Genomic DNA, 15,005 nt, shown 5'->3' with positions numbered 1-15,005 from the left:
GCGGACCCGGGCGTAGCGGTGAGGCGGTGACAGGCTCCGGCGGCTCGCTCTCCTCAGCGCGGTTTCTCTGAGGAGAAAGACCGCGCTGGGACCAGCGAGACGCTCCGGCGCCCTCTAGCGGCCGGAGGCGGCCGCGAACTGGGAGAAAGTCGCGTAAGGGACCGCGAATGTCCCCGCGACGTACTAGGGGCTCTGAAAAGGAAACAGAGCTAACCAAAAGACAAATGCATCAGAAAACCCCAAAGTAACGAGATACCAAACTCCCACTACCCCAAAAAAATGAGGAGATAAGGAGAACACTTAACTGGCTGCGAAGCAGCGAAGAAAGAGGAAGTAATCACAGAGAGGACGTCCTTTCTATCCTGTATGGACATGGAAGAGGGACTACGCTGTGGACTGCCTGGCTTGCTGCATGGGACTTGTAGTTTCTGGTTAAAATTTTGTTAATGTTCTAGCCCTTTTACCTTGTTTGGAGGTTTGGGGCTTCTGTTATTGCTTTTTGGCTGCTGTGTGTTGGGTAAATAAAACAGCGAAGAAGGAAAAAGCATAATCTGAAGCCTCCGGTCCTGACATAGAATTATGATTCACTAACGGTACGATGTCTTATATGCCTTGTGACTTATAAACGGATACATGCCTCATTAAGAGTGTACTTTTCAGAGATGATAGCTTACATTAGGGGAATGCACATGAGGCCGATGTCATTGCCGTTCCAGTTATTAGGAGGTTCCTGGAGAGGTCCAAAAGACTTTCCTCTTCACATAGTGTCCAGCGCCCCAAAGGACTGTGGATTTAGTACTAGCAGGCCCAGGGATGTAGAATTCCTATAGCCTGACGCCAAGGACATGTTGTTTGGGGTCAAGGACAACACGTTTTCATGTATATTTTGTCCTTGGGACATTTAGGCCCAACCCCCTACAGCACAAATGCTTTGGCTGCCAATTTACAGTACGACATTATGGATCAAGAAAGGGCATTGGCTGCAATTAAGGTAACATTTGTGTCCATGTATCAAGGCTGTTCAAACTTATATTTATGGTTCATTAATGCAAAGCCTTTATTATTAGGGCGAGCGCTTTAAGTAAATGTTGTAAGCTCATACTGCACTGCTGGCAGTGGTTCCAGTATAAAAATGTGTACACACGTTTTCACAGTTTAGCAATATGAGGCTATGTATAATGCTCCCAGAATGCTCTCTGAATATATGCGAATATTTGCAGAAGCTTGAAAGCAAGATTGAGCATTCTTTGCTTTCAAAATAAAATGTTCACAAAAAAAGGCAACTAGGAAAAAAACATTTCACTAAACTACTGTAAAATTCTAGGTACCGTTTCTTTGCAGCATCATTTAGTAAAATATGTTGATGTATTCTAGTACTTCCCAAAAATATTCATAATAGAAAATCAGTGTAACCAATTTCAATAAAATTATGTGAAACCTAAAAATAAACAAGCATTGGCAAAGTCAGTGGGTCCGAAATTTGTGGTCACCCTTTTGGTTTTGTCAATGCACGACTTGTTTTGGCATGGTTTTTGTAAAACGTTATTGGTATGAGAGCTGCCAGGCACTCACCGTTATAACAAACATTGGCAAAAGCAAAAATAGTTTTTGGTCTCTAAAAGCACATATTGCCACAGTGGTTCCTGCCACTGAACAAAACTACCTTGTGTGCCAATATGCCTCTTTTGAAAGAGCAAAATGCTGTCACTCACAGCAAAGCCAGTCGATAGACAAAGGGAGAGAGACAGAATTTTAATCACAAACGGTCATGGTTAACTCCAAACCTAATTAGGGAACCAATTTTTAGAGAAAGTCTCAAAGGTGCACATATGGTATATGACTTGCATTAATTGCAGATATCCACCTTTCTTGAATTCACAAGAAATTTCAGAATTAGGCTAAGAAATAGCACTCGAATATATTTTTGAACTGCGTTTGAGCATGATAAAATATGCATATGTAGATTTGCTCATGCAAAAATCTGAGTCTTTGCAAGTTCACTTTTCCTCCAACCTCTTTTTTCCCCAACCCTGGAAGAAGTTTTACGTCTGCCATTGTCAGGAGTAAATTTCCAATCTTTTCAGTAGGTTTGCACAAACTCAAAACTTCATTCCATCCCTGCAACGATTGCTTTCCACTACCTTCCGCCCTAGTATGTAGATCTGCGGAAATATGGTAACATGAGAGAATTGCTAGTATTCAAACCCTACTATGGTCTGAGCTCTGAAATAATCAGAGAGGCTATATCAGAGCTCTTATATAATGAGATCGCTGCCATAATCTGTTGTCTCATTACATGGCACAAAAAGTAGATTTTGTTACTGGACAAGTAGATTTATGAAGCAACCTGCCCTTGGACAAGTAGATATTTTATTACCTTCCACACCACTGAAGCCTGATGAAACTACCCTTTGCGCCAGATCCACAAAGCACTAAAATACCTCATATTAAAGACAGCCTTTTATTGGCAGAAACTGGGTTCCTTGTTGCCTGTGGTATGAGCCCAGGTCAAAGAGTAACCATAATCCTAGTCGGGTTGAGGCACCAGCATACCCTAAATCAGGGGTCTCCAACCAGTAGCTTGTGAGCTACTGTAGCTCAAAACAAGAAAAATTCCCTTGACCCAATTGTTCAGATGCAATAGTCAACAATGCATTAAAATATTGAATCTTATATCCAATATGTTGTCATTACACTTTATTAAAAAAAAATGTGTTCACATTCCATTATACAAAAAATAAAATCACGTAAAGCTATATAATTGTAACACAATAAAATGAATTCTTCCTAAGTTCAAAAACATGCAATACATATAAATCACGGGGAAATTAATGGACAGTTTGCAATTATGACCAGCATAATAGAGACAAACAAATGTATGACCCAACCCTTGTCAAATACAAATGCACATTCAATTAGACTCAGGGACACCACAGTTAATATATTGATCCAATCAGTATTCAACTAGTTTGTGTCAGTTCTTAAATTGTGCTTTCAACAGCGTCGACGCGTTTCAATGGCTTCCAAATTACATCACACCATCTTTATCAAGACACAATGTTTCTGTCTCTGTGATTGTCAATACTTTTCTTTTTCCCCCCCCAAGTAAAACAAATATATGTAATCAATGACCGCATTTTTACATATTCAGTTTATCAAAACAATACAACATCCTAATTTTCCTAATTCACAAACATCTTTTCCAATCTCAACCATTTCTATAACATAGTCAGACATTGTATACATTTAGTGAAAATGGTCATTTGTGATCCTCCAAATCAATTCACATAAGTCTATACCGCCCCCCTGAATAGTGTAAACAGTCATCCCCTCCTTAGTTATTCCTAAGGTGTACCCTTGTATTTCTGAGCTCATTACATAAATGGTTCTCACTGCTTGATATTTCACCTTCACTGGGACCGAAAATGAGGCAAATAGAGCCAACCTCTAGGTCTAGGGAAAATATATGTATAGCACCCTATCATTGGATGATTCTTCTACATACTTCAAATCATGATAGACATGCTATTTTCCTCTCTAACTCACTGTGTTTTACCTTATGATATGTTCCGCTCGCATCCCACGTGTATAAAATTAGAGGGTTGTGGCCGTTGGTACCGCTCGACTTCTTAAGTTAATGATTTATCTTCATCTGTGAGCTGCTTAAAAAAAACAAAGACATCAGGAATATTTGAAACTGTCTCCGGTTACACGAAGTATGGCATTGTAATGCGTAAGCCCCCACCCTGCTTGATGGCGTGTCACGCCTTACCTTTAAATTGTCTCCCACATGTTAAATTTAGTGGGCTTCGAATATTAGTTCCACTCCGCTGCGTTGCTTGATGTTGCTTATCTCTGGCTTGCAGCTGTTTTTTTCAAGAAAAACCAAGGACGTTACAATATTAAAAACTGCCCAGGGTTTATGCTTATCCCATGTTCTCTAATCCAGAAGCTCCCACTCTAATGAATAGCATAAAGTGCTGTATCTTGAATGTGGCAATAAATCCTCGCTCCTCCAAGTGTCTGGTTCAAAAATGTCCACCGGCACTCGTCTATGTCCCTTCTATTTAACTTCTGTAACGGTCTTCCTGATTGGCTCCTGTTGTCACATGGTCCCACCAATACTCATCTACGCGAGTGCTCGCTATTCATTTGTCTATGGGGTCACCTGATAGCGGTCTTTTTTTTTATGCACTTGTTGTGTATTGCATCCATACCAGTTCTAGACCCAACACAAACACGCACTGGAAATGCAATGGATCTTGCATTTGTTGGAGTTAGAGCTATTGGCATTGGAAATGGCAATGTCTTTTACCTATGTGTTATGGAGTGTATGTATGTGGTGTGTATTGGAATTATGTGGGTTGGATTGGATTAGTTAGTTTTGGGAATTACGTGGCATGGAATTGTGTGTTGTGAAGTGGATATGTGTAGTGGAATTATGTGGCATGGTGTGCTGTGGTATTATGTGGATTGTAAGTATGTGGTATTGAGTGTCCTGGAATTATGTGCAGTGGGATTGTGTGTTATAGAGTGTAATTATGTGGGATGCTATTTTGTGTTCTGGAGTGGTATGTAGTGGAGGTTCATTATGTGGGGTATGTGGTATGCTGTTGAATTTTGTGGCGTGATGTGGAATTTTGTGTTCTAGATTGGATGTATGTGGTGTGCAGTGTAATTTTTTTGAGTTGATGTATGTGGTTTGGTGTTGAATTTATGTAGTGTGGATTGGAAATGTCTGGATTTGAGTTGTGTGACATGGAACTTTGTGGATAGCTTTGAATTGTTGGTGTTCGGGGAAAAAAAATAGGTAGGAGCTTTGCTTTAGGTCTTTGTTTTTGGGTATTAAAACAATTGAAAAACTGATGCCTGGACACATAAGTAGAGCCTTTATGGGGCTCCTTGTCATTATGTTTATGGGCAGGGTGGAGTAGCGACAGAGGCAAAAGGTGCCACCTACCAGAGTAGATAAGGAATTGGAAGAGTTACCACAGAAAGAAAGAGGCAGATGGTCCCACCTACCAGAGTAGAGAAGCTATTGCAAGAAGGCTGCCACAGAAAGGCTTGTGCCTGTGGAGATTGACAAGGAATATCACTAATAGCCAAAATTAAAGACTGTAGCTAAGTGGTATTGTGTGCAAACGAAATATCATTTTTGTCATCACACGCCATTCCATTTCCTTAACATGTTTCTGATTTTTTTCCCATTTATCAAAAGACTTCTTAAACTCGAAAACGAGTTTAATGCAGATGTGGTCATCTTTTTATTTCTATTCCCTGACGTCCTGGCACATGTGCTGGAGTCCACCACAAGAGGAGTGCTCCACATAGCAGTCATTGTGGAGTTACAAGTATATGTGTACTTCGAATGCTCAGTAAGCAGTGCTGGTTATTTGTTATGTAGCAGATGGTTCATCCACGTCCAGTATTTCCTTTGTTTGCATCGGGCACCGCAAGAATAACCTACATGGAAATGAGGACGTGGTTTCTTTTAAATTACTGCCACTTTCTTTCTTGGTAATAAAACAGCACTGACGACTCAATCGTCTATGACCCAGTGGAAGCAAGAATAATTGCTTGATGGTGTGCTGGTATTCAAATAACCCTTCTCATCATTTGATCTTGTGAAGGTTTAAGGATATACAACATGAGAGAGGCGCGGTTGCAGCTGCAATAGACAGGGAGGGCCAAGACAAGAGAGAAGGGAGGGAACAGCAGGGGCCACACTGCCGAAATGCTCTCTTGAACAGTGATTGGCCAAAAGTTAACAAAACAAGTAGAGACTTTTAAAATGAGCATTGGCATAGCCAATAGGTCTTGCTTTTGGGACCTTATAAGTATTTGGTAAAGCAGCACAATATCCTTGGATGCAACAATATCAACTGTTGCATGGCTAAACACTTACAAGGTCCCAAAGGCGAGACCTATTGGCTATACATTTGCTTGTTTCCATTCTGTGCCCGTTCGGGTTTATCGTTCGGAAAATCTGGTAATCCCAACTCCTATGCACACTGGTCAGTCAACGTTTTTTCCTCATTCTTAGACCGGCTATGGAATTTTTCATGCTCGTTCTTACAGCAGGTATTCCGGCACTGACAAGTCAGCACACATCCATTCAACAAACGTTTGTGTTGATGTTGGAAGCCCGTATAGATAAGAGGCCAGGGTTTATTAGGAAGTTCTCCTTGTTAGGGTATATAAGAAAGAACATGCGAAGGGAGGCAGGTATACTAGGGATAAAATGTGTTTGCAGGTTACATTTACAACATAACGTTCACTTTTAGTTTCTAAATGTACTCAGTGTGACACTATGATTTAAGTCAGATGATGGGCCTCCAGCCAAAATAGAATTTTGAACGTAGGCAGAAACCGTTGTATTATCAAATTTGGTACACCAACTGTAAAGTTCAACTCCAGACCACACCAACATACATGGGCTGCTTGACAGAGTTTACTGAAACGAGCAAAGACACCTGAACTCTGGTAGAAAATTGAGATAGTTTCATACTACTAAAGTAAAGACAACGGTAAAGTTGAGTGTATGAAGCCAAACACCCGCGGGTAAAGAGGGTGAAGCCGAGGTGCACTCACCTTAGGTATTGGCGACTTGGCCCCAGACAGCGACCTGTACTGCGCAGATTTCGGGCTCTGCTTGGAATTGACACGTAGTTGTCGAGACACTTCCTTTTCTATCAGGCGTAGTACGCTGACGCCTCACTAAAGCAAAGACCCCGCCACTCTTGTTCCGGTCTTGCTTGTGTGGACGCAAGTACGTAAACGCCACAAATACCAATAAAAATCTCAATGTGGTAGTGTGTACTTCAGGCAGGAGTCTTATAGGCGGACATATCAGAGTCAGGCAAAACGTCATTGGAGGACGGTGGTAGGTGTTTTATCCTTATTGAAGGACGTATTCGCTGACGACTTAAACCTTCTATAAAGTTACAATAAACATGTACAGGGCTAACATTACTGGAGTACTTAATTTAAACAAGCGTGCGCTGAAGCTGACGAGGAGGGAGTGGGAGGAGGGGGGAGTGGGGACGGGCACAGTGATGCAGCCGCAGTCGTAAAAGGCAGGGAGAGGGTGAGACTGAGAAAGGGAAAGCTAGGGATCAAAGGAGAACAAGCGCGCGCTGAAGCGGATGAGGAGGGAGGGGGTAGGGAAGGGCATTCACGTGCTGTAGAAAGCCAGATGGCAGCTGGGAACGTAGCGCGAGCTTGTGCGCGTAACAGCAAGCTGGTGGCCGGCAAAGTAGCACTTTTAAAAGCAGCTTCTAAATGTCTCACCAGAGCAGCGCATGCGCTGGCTCAGGCAAGACCTAAAAAGCAATCATTGGTAGCACACGGACAACGGGAGCGAAAAGAAGAACAAAAAAGGACAACTGACAATGAAACTGTAAAAAAGCAGCAACTGGCGGGTGGTGTTGGGGGAGATGCCACAGACAAACTGCTGACCGCTGGGCACCAACAACGATGTTGTGCTTGATAAAAAAGAGAAAATCGGGAGACATATTAGAAGTTATTTTTGCAGACGGATCTGCAATGGTTGGGCTAGGACGTGAGAGTGAAGCAAACCAGCAGCCTGAGAAGATTTATGGCCCGATAAGGGATGCTATGGGCGGTGTGTGGATTTTGTGAGAGCTGGCAGGGAGGAGCCCTGGAAGAGAGACTCCGGATATGAAGCTCTGCAAGTTTTATGTGTATATGCTTGTCCTGTTGCTGTTGTGATGCCTTATCAACATTATTAGATGTGCTATAGTCTTTGGAATGCTTGTACATGAAGCCGTATTTATGAAGTTCCTACGTTAATGATACTCTCTGTATTTAGGGCAGCGCTCTCCTCACTTTAGGGACTTGAAATGGAATAAAGTGCCCTCCCCATGATCGTCTGCGTCCACCTCCCAACAGCACACTTGAGTGTAATGAAGGGAACGCCATTCCCATGCGCTCATGGGGGCATCCAGGGAAGTAAAAGAGAGGAAGGAGTTAAGGGTAGGTGCATGGTGGGAGGGTATGACTAAGGAAAACGGAGACAAAACCCCCTAAAAAAGCTTATTGTTTTGGAGAGATGATCTGGCATAACATGCAGAGCTGCAGACTTTGGAACTGAGGAACGTGGTTCGAGTCTCGGTGTCAACTCTCCGTGCCTTCCAAAAATCAAATGCAGACACATCTCGAGTTTTAAAAATTCAATAAAATAATAGCAAAAGCCTGCTATTTATTGTTGCCTATGTGCGATTCCAAACAGGACGGTAGGCAGATGCAGTGCAGCACGAGAATACTTGTGTCAACAAAAAAAACAAGGGGCAAGGGGACGGGTGGAAGGTCAAGGACAGCATGGGGAGATAAGTGAACTAACACTTATCAAAGACTCGAGCAGCTGGGACCAGCGACTGACACCAAAGCTTAACAAATGCCACCACATAACCGTGGTGTAATCACAAAGCACAGAATAACTTTAATCCAAAAATAAAAGGAGAGGCAATCCAAACAAAAAAATAGTGCACATGGAGTAACATACATAACACCAAGGGTAAGTGCATATGTAACTGAGGCAGTCATTATGGGAAGTACCAAAAGTAGGGACTACTAAGCATATTCACCAAACAAAAGCAGACATTTATCAAAGGCAGTAAGTGAAACCAATGAAAACAATGAGCAGTGCTTGAAGCCCATATTGTAGATACAGCATGTCTCGAAGAGACAGCCCCCAGGCGCTGCTTAGGCGAGACCTATAAAGGAAGACGCCATTTGCCAGGACATTGCGGATTGAGAGCACTTTTGGATGTGAAAGGAAAATGCTATGCCAGACATTTTAATGAGGAGTTGGCAGCATGACCTACAGAAAAACCATCTCATAGTTTCAGTCCGGCTTCACATTAAGGACAATATACTCAGTCTGTGTTGCCTTATAGATTAAGCCATGCACCGTATGTCACTGCCTCTTTACACAGTTTTCATAGACTTTACAAATGCGTTTGATAATGTAAGAGGCAGGCTATTGACAAAGTTAAGAATATGGGCATTCTGCCCACTCTTAATGAAAGCAATTGAATTGTTCTATAGTGACACATGGGTGAAGATTAAGACGACCACAAACTGGACAACCTCAGGCAGGATAACCACAAAGGCCTGAAAAAAGGCTGTATTTTAGCCCCACTGCTCTTTAATCTGTACATGATAGACTTGTAGAGCTCCTTGGATATCCCCATGATCTGCCCCCGAGGCTGGCTGGCCAAAACGTTCATATCCATCAATATGCGGATGATATGGCCCTGTTAGATCGCACTCAAATGACCCTCCAGAGGTTTCTTATCGCCCTTGCTAGTTATTGCACTGAAAACGCCATTAATTTCAACCTTAGTATAACAAAAAACAATGAACTTTGGAAGGAAGTTGATTAAACCGGGCGTCTGGCACGTTGATGGAGCTAACCTAGAAAGTGTAAACCCCTTTAAATAACTAGGTCTGTACATAAATGAAAGGGGAGGCAAAGGAGCAGAAGAAGCAGCAACGAAGATAAGGGTTAAATATCTGGGGCCTGATTCACAAATGTAACCTGAGACAAAATCCTAACTTTACGTCTTTCGCTATTCACAAAAGGCATTTACTACTCCTAAACTGAGAAAAATTCTAACTTTATGACTTTCGGTATTCACAGAACGCATTTAAGAGTAGCAAAGTTAGGATTCCTCACGTGACTACTCCTAAATGCATTTTGTGAATACCGAAAGTCGTAAAGGTATGATTTTTATCAGTTTAGGAGTGGTGAAGTTAGGAACCCTAACTTTACTACTCCTAAATGCCCTCTGTGAACACCGAAAGTCGTTAAGTTAGGATTTTGTCTCAGATTACTTTTGTGAATCGGGCCCCTGATGAGCACATTGAGCCACCTAAAAAAGAACTTGGCTAGTGAAAATACTAGAGCTTAATTGTCTTTTTGTTGATGTAAAGTGTTACCTGCTATCTCTTATGGAGAAATTATGTTGAAAGACCAACTATTTAGCTGGTTGGACAAGCATCAGTTTATTTGTTATCACTGCTTATTTGCACTTCCAGATTGCAGAAGCCGTGCTCAAATCAGGCTGGAGCTCAATCTGACTCAAATGGATTTGGTGTTACATGTGATATTTGTATCGTATTGTTTAAAATTACAATTAACTAACACAAAGTGAAACCACTCCTCTGAAAGAAAATACAGGGGCCAAACTCAGTGTGGGGGAACTTTATAATTGAGTCCATGAAACTGTTGAAGACGGAGGATCCTACTAAGGTACCCCTATCCAGCAAAGCAAGAACAAAACTGCTAATGTGTAATGAATGCAAAATCTTTGTCATTTGAGACTTAAAACCAAACCCTATGGCAATCGGGCGGTGGATTTATACACCATGGGCAGGTTAATTATCTGAGCCTTTCCCACCAAAAGCTGGTTGAATACATCCTCATAAGATGTGGATTCGGCCTGATTGCCTTGAGATGTTATTGGTTTGGAAGTATGAAAGGAGAAACCATTAAACAATGCAGGCCATGTGACAAGTCGGAAGAAATATTGACCCACGGAATATGCTCTTGTGACAGATTAAAGCCTCTGGGGATTTACTGGGTTGTCCTGATGTTCCGAGTTCTAAATTGAAGACCCTATAAGGAAGCTGCCCAATGTTATCATGCCACCTCTCGGGGTTTTTCTTGAAATGTATGAAAGCAGTGGCAGGAGAACAGAATAACAACACGTAATCAAAATAGAAACATTCAACAGTAACCGCCCTTTCCAATATAATTGGACCTAGTGGTAAGCACTAGAGTGACTCTTTTTCGGCTTCATTAATTGATACAGATTGTGCAGGACAATTAAGCACAGATCACTGTACAGTATAATTAACATGCTCCATTTGGAGCCCTCTATCACTTTTGATGCATGAGATTGCCTTAATTTACAAGGGAAATGCCGACTGTAGCTTCTTGTAAATTGGTGTCAAAGAAGCCTAAACTAGGCCCCCGGGTCACTCAAGAAATTATGGACTCTAAGGAGTCCCCATTATTTTGAGGAATGTAGAATCTAATGTTTGTTATTATGGGCGTTAGTGAGGGTGTTTGACCAATGAAAATATGCAATCTATATGTAACAAGGGAATGTTTTAAAGAATTATTTATATGGAGTATTTTTAAGATAGTTTCTTAATTGTTGGACCCGAAATGTTCTATTTCGAGCAATGTCCCACAAATTCGGTGCATCACGAGGGTGTTAGGTTGGCTGGATGTTAGCAATGGTCATCTATATAGTAAGGGAATTGTGTAATTAAACTCAACGCAATCAGGAGACCGCTTTCGTAAAAGATTTAAAGGAGTTCTGTGAGTACATTAGGGTATGTTTTTGAAGGTATCTTTAAACATTATGCTTTCTTGTGTAATGCCAAGCTTGACAGTTTGGTTGTATTCTTTATCCTATGTAATAATTTTATTAATCGAACATAATAAACATATTTACTATTTTTATTTCTCAAACCCTAATTTGGCACTACTTCGCTTTTGAAAATTCGAACAGCTGTGAGAAGGTTAAGTTAACTTTTATCGCCATTGCCTGTTTCTTCCCAAAGTGTATCGGAAGCTATTTTAGTACACCCATCTTCATCCTTCTTAGCTCAAGTCATATTCCTCTTAAGTGGGAGTTTTTTAACTGAAAAGATAAGGTATGTGCCTGTGCTCTTGCAACAGTTTGTGGAGATATATATTCTTGGTGAACCGTTCAAATGATAATGATCTTTGAAGAGAAATGTACTCATAAGAAGAATAGATTTTTGAGCTAAAGGAACGTTTTCTTGAATTTTGACTATTTACATGTATTATTATTGGATTTAACAACTGTACTACTATTTAACCAAAGATAACAATAAAAATGTTATCAAGTTTTGACAAATTGTTAATTTTCTTTCTTTTAGATAATGAGTTTTAGCCCTCAGGATCTAAGACGACGACTATGGGTTATTTTCCCAGGCGAAGAAGGTTTAGATTATGGTGGTGTGGCAAGGTAAATTGAAGGACTTGTCTTATTTTAAAATATTTGCTATTTTTATTTCCCATTGTCTTAATGTGGCGAAGAGAGGTTCTTGGTGAACTCGGTTATGATTTGCACTGTTTACTTCTTCATTACTGTTTGCAAATCATTAACCTTCACAAAACGAGTTTATAGTCTGCATACCTCCACATTAATTATTAAAAGGTACGCGTCAGAGTTAGCATTTATAGCCACCTATGCAGGGGACGTAAGCAATGAGGCCAAGAGATTAGAATGCCATTTAGCCCAGAGTAGACCAATGATTAGTGAGAAAGCTGACTTTATTCTTGATACGTTAATGGACAAGGTTAGACCACATAGTCGATAATAAGAACATCCCACCACCTACCAGAAATTTCTCTCCAAACCCTAATTTTTAACCTCAACCCCATTTCTGTCCAGAACACTGGCACAATCACTCCTGAAATTGTAGTGATTAAAGATTATGACCAAGTTAATATCCATAATGTACTACCCTTTCCCGCCTATGTGTAACCACTTAATTGTAAAGAGTAGTTTTTTGTATTGCATGGCTCTCAGTTTTATCCAGAATCTGAAATGTTGCGGCTGTAGAAAACACAGAAATGAAAATATAAATTGGGAGAATTGTGAAAAGATAAAAACCTGTTTGTTCAAAACCCTTTTGATCTTTGTGTATGTCCGTATTTCAGTTTGGAAAAAAGTTTGTCTTGGGGTAGTTGCAAAACATTTGTGTGTCTATTTCATTGTGGAAAAATAATTTCTTGTTGTGATTATATGTTATATTGATTTCCAATGTTCGGGTTGTGTGGTTGAAGTGACAGACAAGGGAACATTGTGCTGGTCTGTGCAACTAACTGGAGGGCCAACATGGTGTGCATTCCTTTTCTGAGCTCTAATAACACGTTTTTAACAGATCAGGAGATGGTATTAATACATTGTAGTGCTCATCTGCATTACTCTGGGTTTTTTATGTGCTAAGCACTTTGCCTTGAGTACACTATTCACTTATAAGTGCGTTTTCACTCACCTTATTCCACATTATTTTCCACGTGATTTAGCATGAAATAACTTTAAAACACAGCTTAACGCTTCTTGTTGATACTGATTGCAGCCATCGTTTAAGGTGAAGTCAAGAGTACAGAAACAGTGATGATTGTATAGTAAATGGTTATGAAAGCAAAACATTATTCTGCTGAATAATTAAAGGAGGCTGGTTGTTCCTCATTTACTGCAGAAGGAAAAGTATATCCAAACCAAAGTCCCCACACGCCACAGATGTGTATGTTGTGTTTGTATATAGAGCGAACCAACAGGAGAGAGCTGCAGAGCACAGTACGTTATTGTGTGTCTGTGTGGGGTGAGGCGGGTGTTATGTTGAGAGATGGTTTACTGTGCATCAATTGGGGATTTACATCTTTGAGTTACATTTCACATATTTACAAATGCGATTCGTTTTTTTAAGCAAAGAAAGGTTAGGTGATTTGCACATTATCACATTATTTTCTTTAAGTGTTTAGGCCAGGCTTTGAACTCCAAGCCTAAATTCGACAACGTAGCCACGAGCACACATCTTCTCCCAATGCAATGCAATAGGTTTCTTATTTGCAAGAGTTAAGCTATTGACATTGTAAATGACAATGCCTTTTATTTATCAGTTTTGCTAATTAACAAATAAATGAAAGGCATTGTCAATGCCAATAGCTCAAACTCTTGTAAATGCAAGACAAAGAAGTGGCTGTCATTGTCCCGGAAGTTAAAGTGCGCATGGCGCCCTGAATGTTGCAGAAAAGCATGTGCCTGCAGTAGGAGAAACTCATTAAAGAAAATAGTGCTTACAGACTAAAAAAGACAAAAACGATGTCTCCAAGCACACAGAAATCCACAGCTGAGGTCGTGGTTTCAGTTGTCTTTAGTAAATCATATTAAGCATCCCCCTTCTCCAGCACGTGTTTCATCTATTGCTGTTCCAATCACAGCAGACTTCATCAGGGCTTTGTATTTGGTCTGTTTATGACCAACGTCCAATTCAAGACTTTCCCTATAGTATTCATACGTATTCTTAAAGCCTTTATTTTCTTTTGCTAGTCAATAATGTGGTGGTGATTTCTTGAAATCTTATCTGTTACGTTCTCTATTCGTGTCGGGTCGGCTGAGTATTCAAGGCCTGCGGACCCGACACAAATATAGAACGTTACAGATAAGATAAGAACTCTATTGAAAATCTTGAACTGGTCAATTGTACGTTTCTCATAAATATACTGAATACAAAGCCCGGACAAAGTCTGCTAAGATTGGAACAGCAATAGACGAAACACGAGTTGGCAAAGGGGCGTATTTAATATGATTGAATGAAAGACAACTGAAACCACAACCTCCGCTTTGGATTTCTGTATGTTTGGAGACATCGTTTTTTTGTACATTTTGGACCCTGTCCAACTGAGAAGGAATGGATGGCTCCTTCTCCTCCTGAAGCATCAGAAGATACATGGATTGTGAATGAACAATACTTTATACTTCCCATAAGACCAGTGTGGTAGAGTGCGCCTGTCAAACCTAGCCATTGCCTTCACTGTTTAGACAAAAAAAGACATTCCGTGTAACAACCGAAGTAAAAGGGCGAGTCCCCATGGGAGGTTATAAATGAAGACAAACTGGTACTAAGGAGGGACTAACAAGCCTATTAACTAATCAGAAGCCCGCATTTATGAAGAGCAATAACACAAGCCAATGACAAATATGGGCAGATGGTGGGTGGGGCTTTAATTCCATACTCCAATACAGCATGCCGCAGAGCAGCGCATGCGCTGGCTTGGCCCGACCTAAAAACTGTACGTACTCAGTTAGAAATCCTGAAGCCAATAAAAGTGTTCAGTGCATCTGCTGCAGGGAAATGTGTGCACAGCTAATTGTGTGCACAGGTAACCGTTTCAGATGTCCTGCCGGCCCCCGTCACCCCTTATTTTTCCC

At 40.9% G+C, this 15,005-nt stretch overlaps 1 protein-coding gene across 4 annotated transcripts in view; it reads left to right on the top strand.

Annotated features, from left to right (window-relative positions):
• ITCH (itchy E3 ubiquitin protein ligase) overlaps positions 1-15,005 on the top strand; it is a 1,274,207-nt gene that overhangs the window by 868,813 nt on the left and 390,389 nt on the right. For all 4 annotated transcript variants that reach the window (XM_086932290.1, XM_086932292.1, XM_086932291.1 and 1 more), the window contains one exon: positions 11,941-12,029. In XM_086932290.1, the coding sequence (XP_086788416.1) occupies positions 11,941-12,029 (89 nt within the window). The remainder of the gene's footprint in view (positions 1-11,940; positions 12,030-15,005) is intronic.

This window comes from Lissotriton vulgaris, chromosome 7, assembly GCF_964263255.1.
Source record: "Lissotriton vulgaris chromosome 7, aLisVul1.2, whole genome shotgun sequence".
NCBI lineage: Eukaryota > Metazoa > Chordata > Amphibia > Caudata > Salamandridae > Lissotriton > Lissotriton vulgaris.
This window is presented reverse-complemented; position numbering and strand designations above follow the sequence as displayed.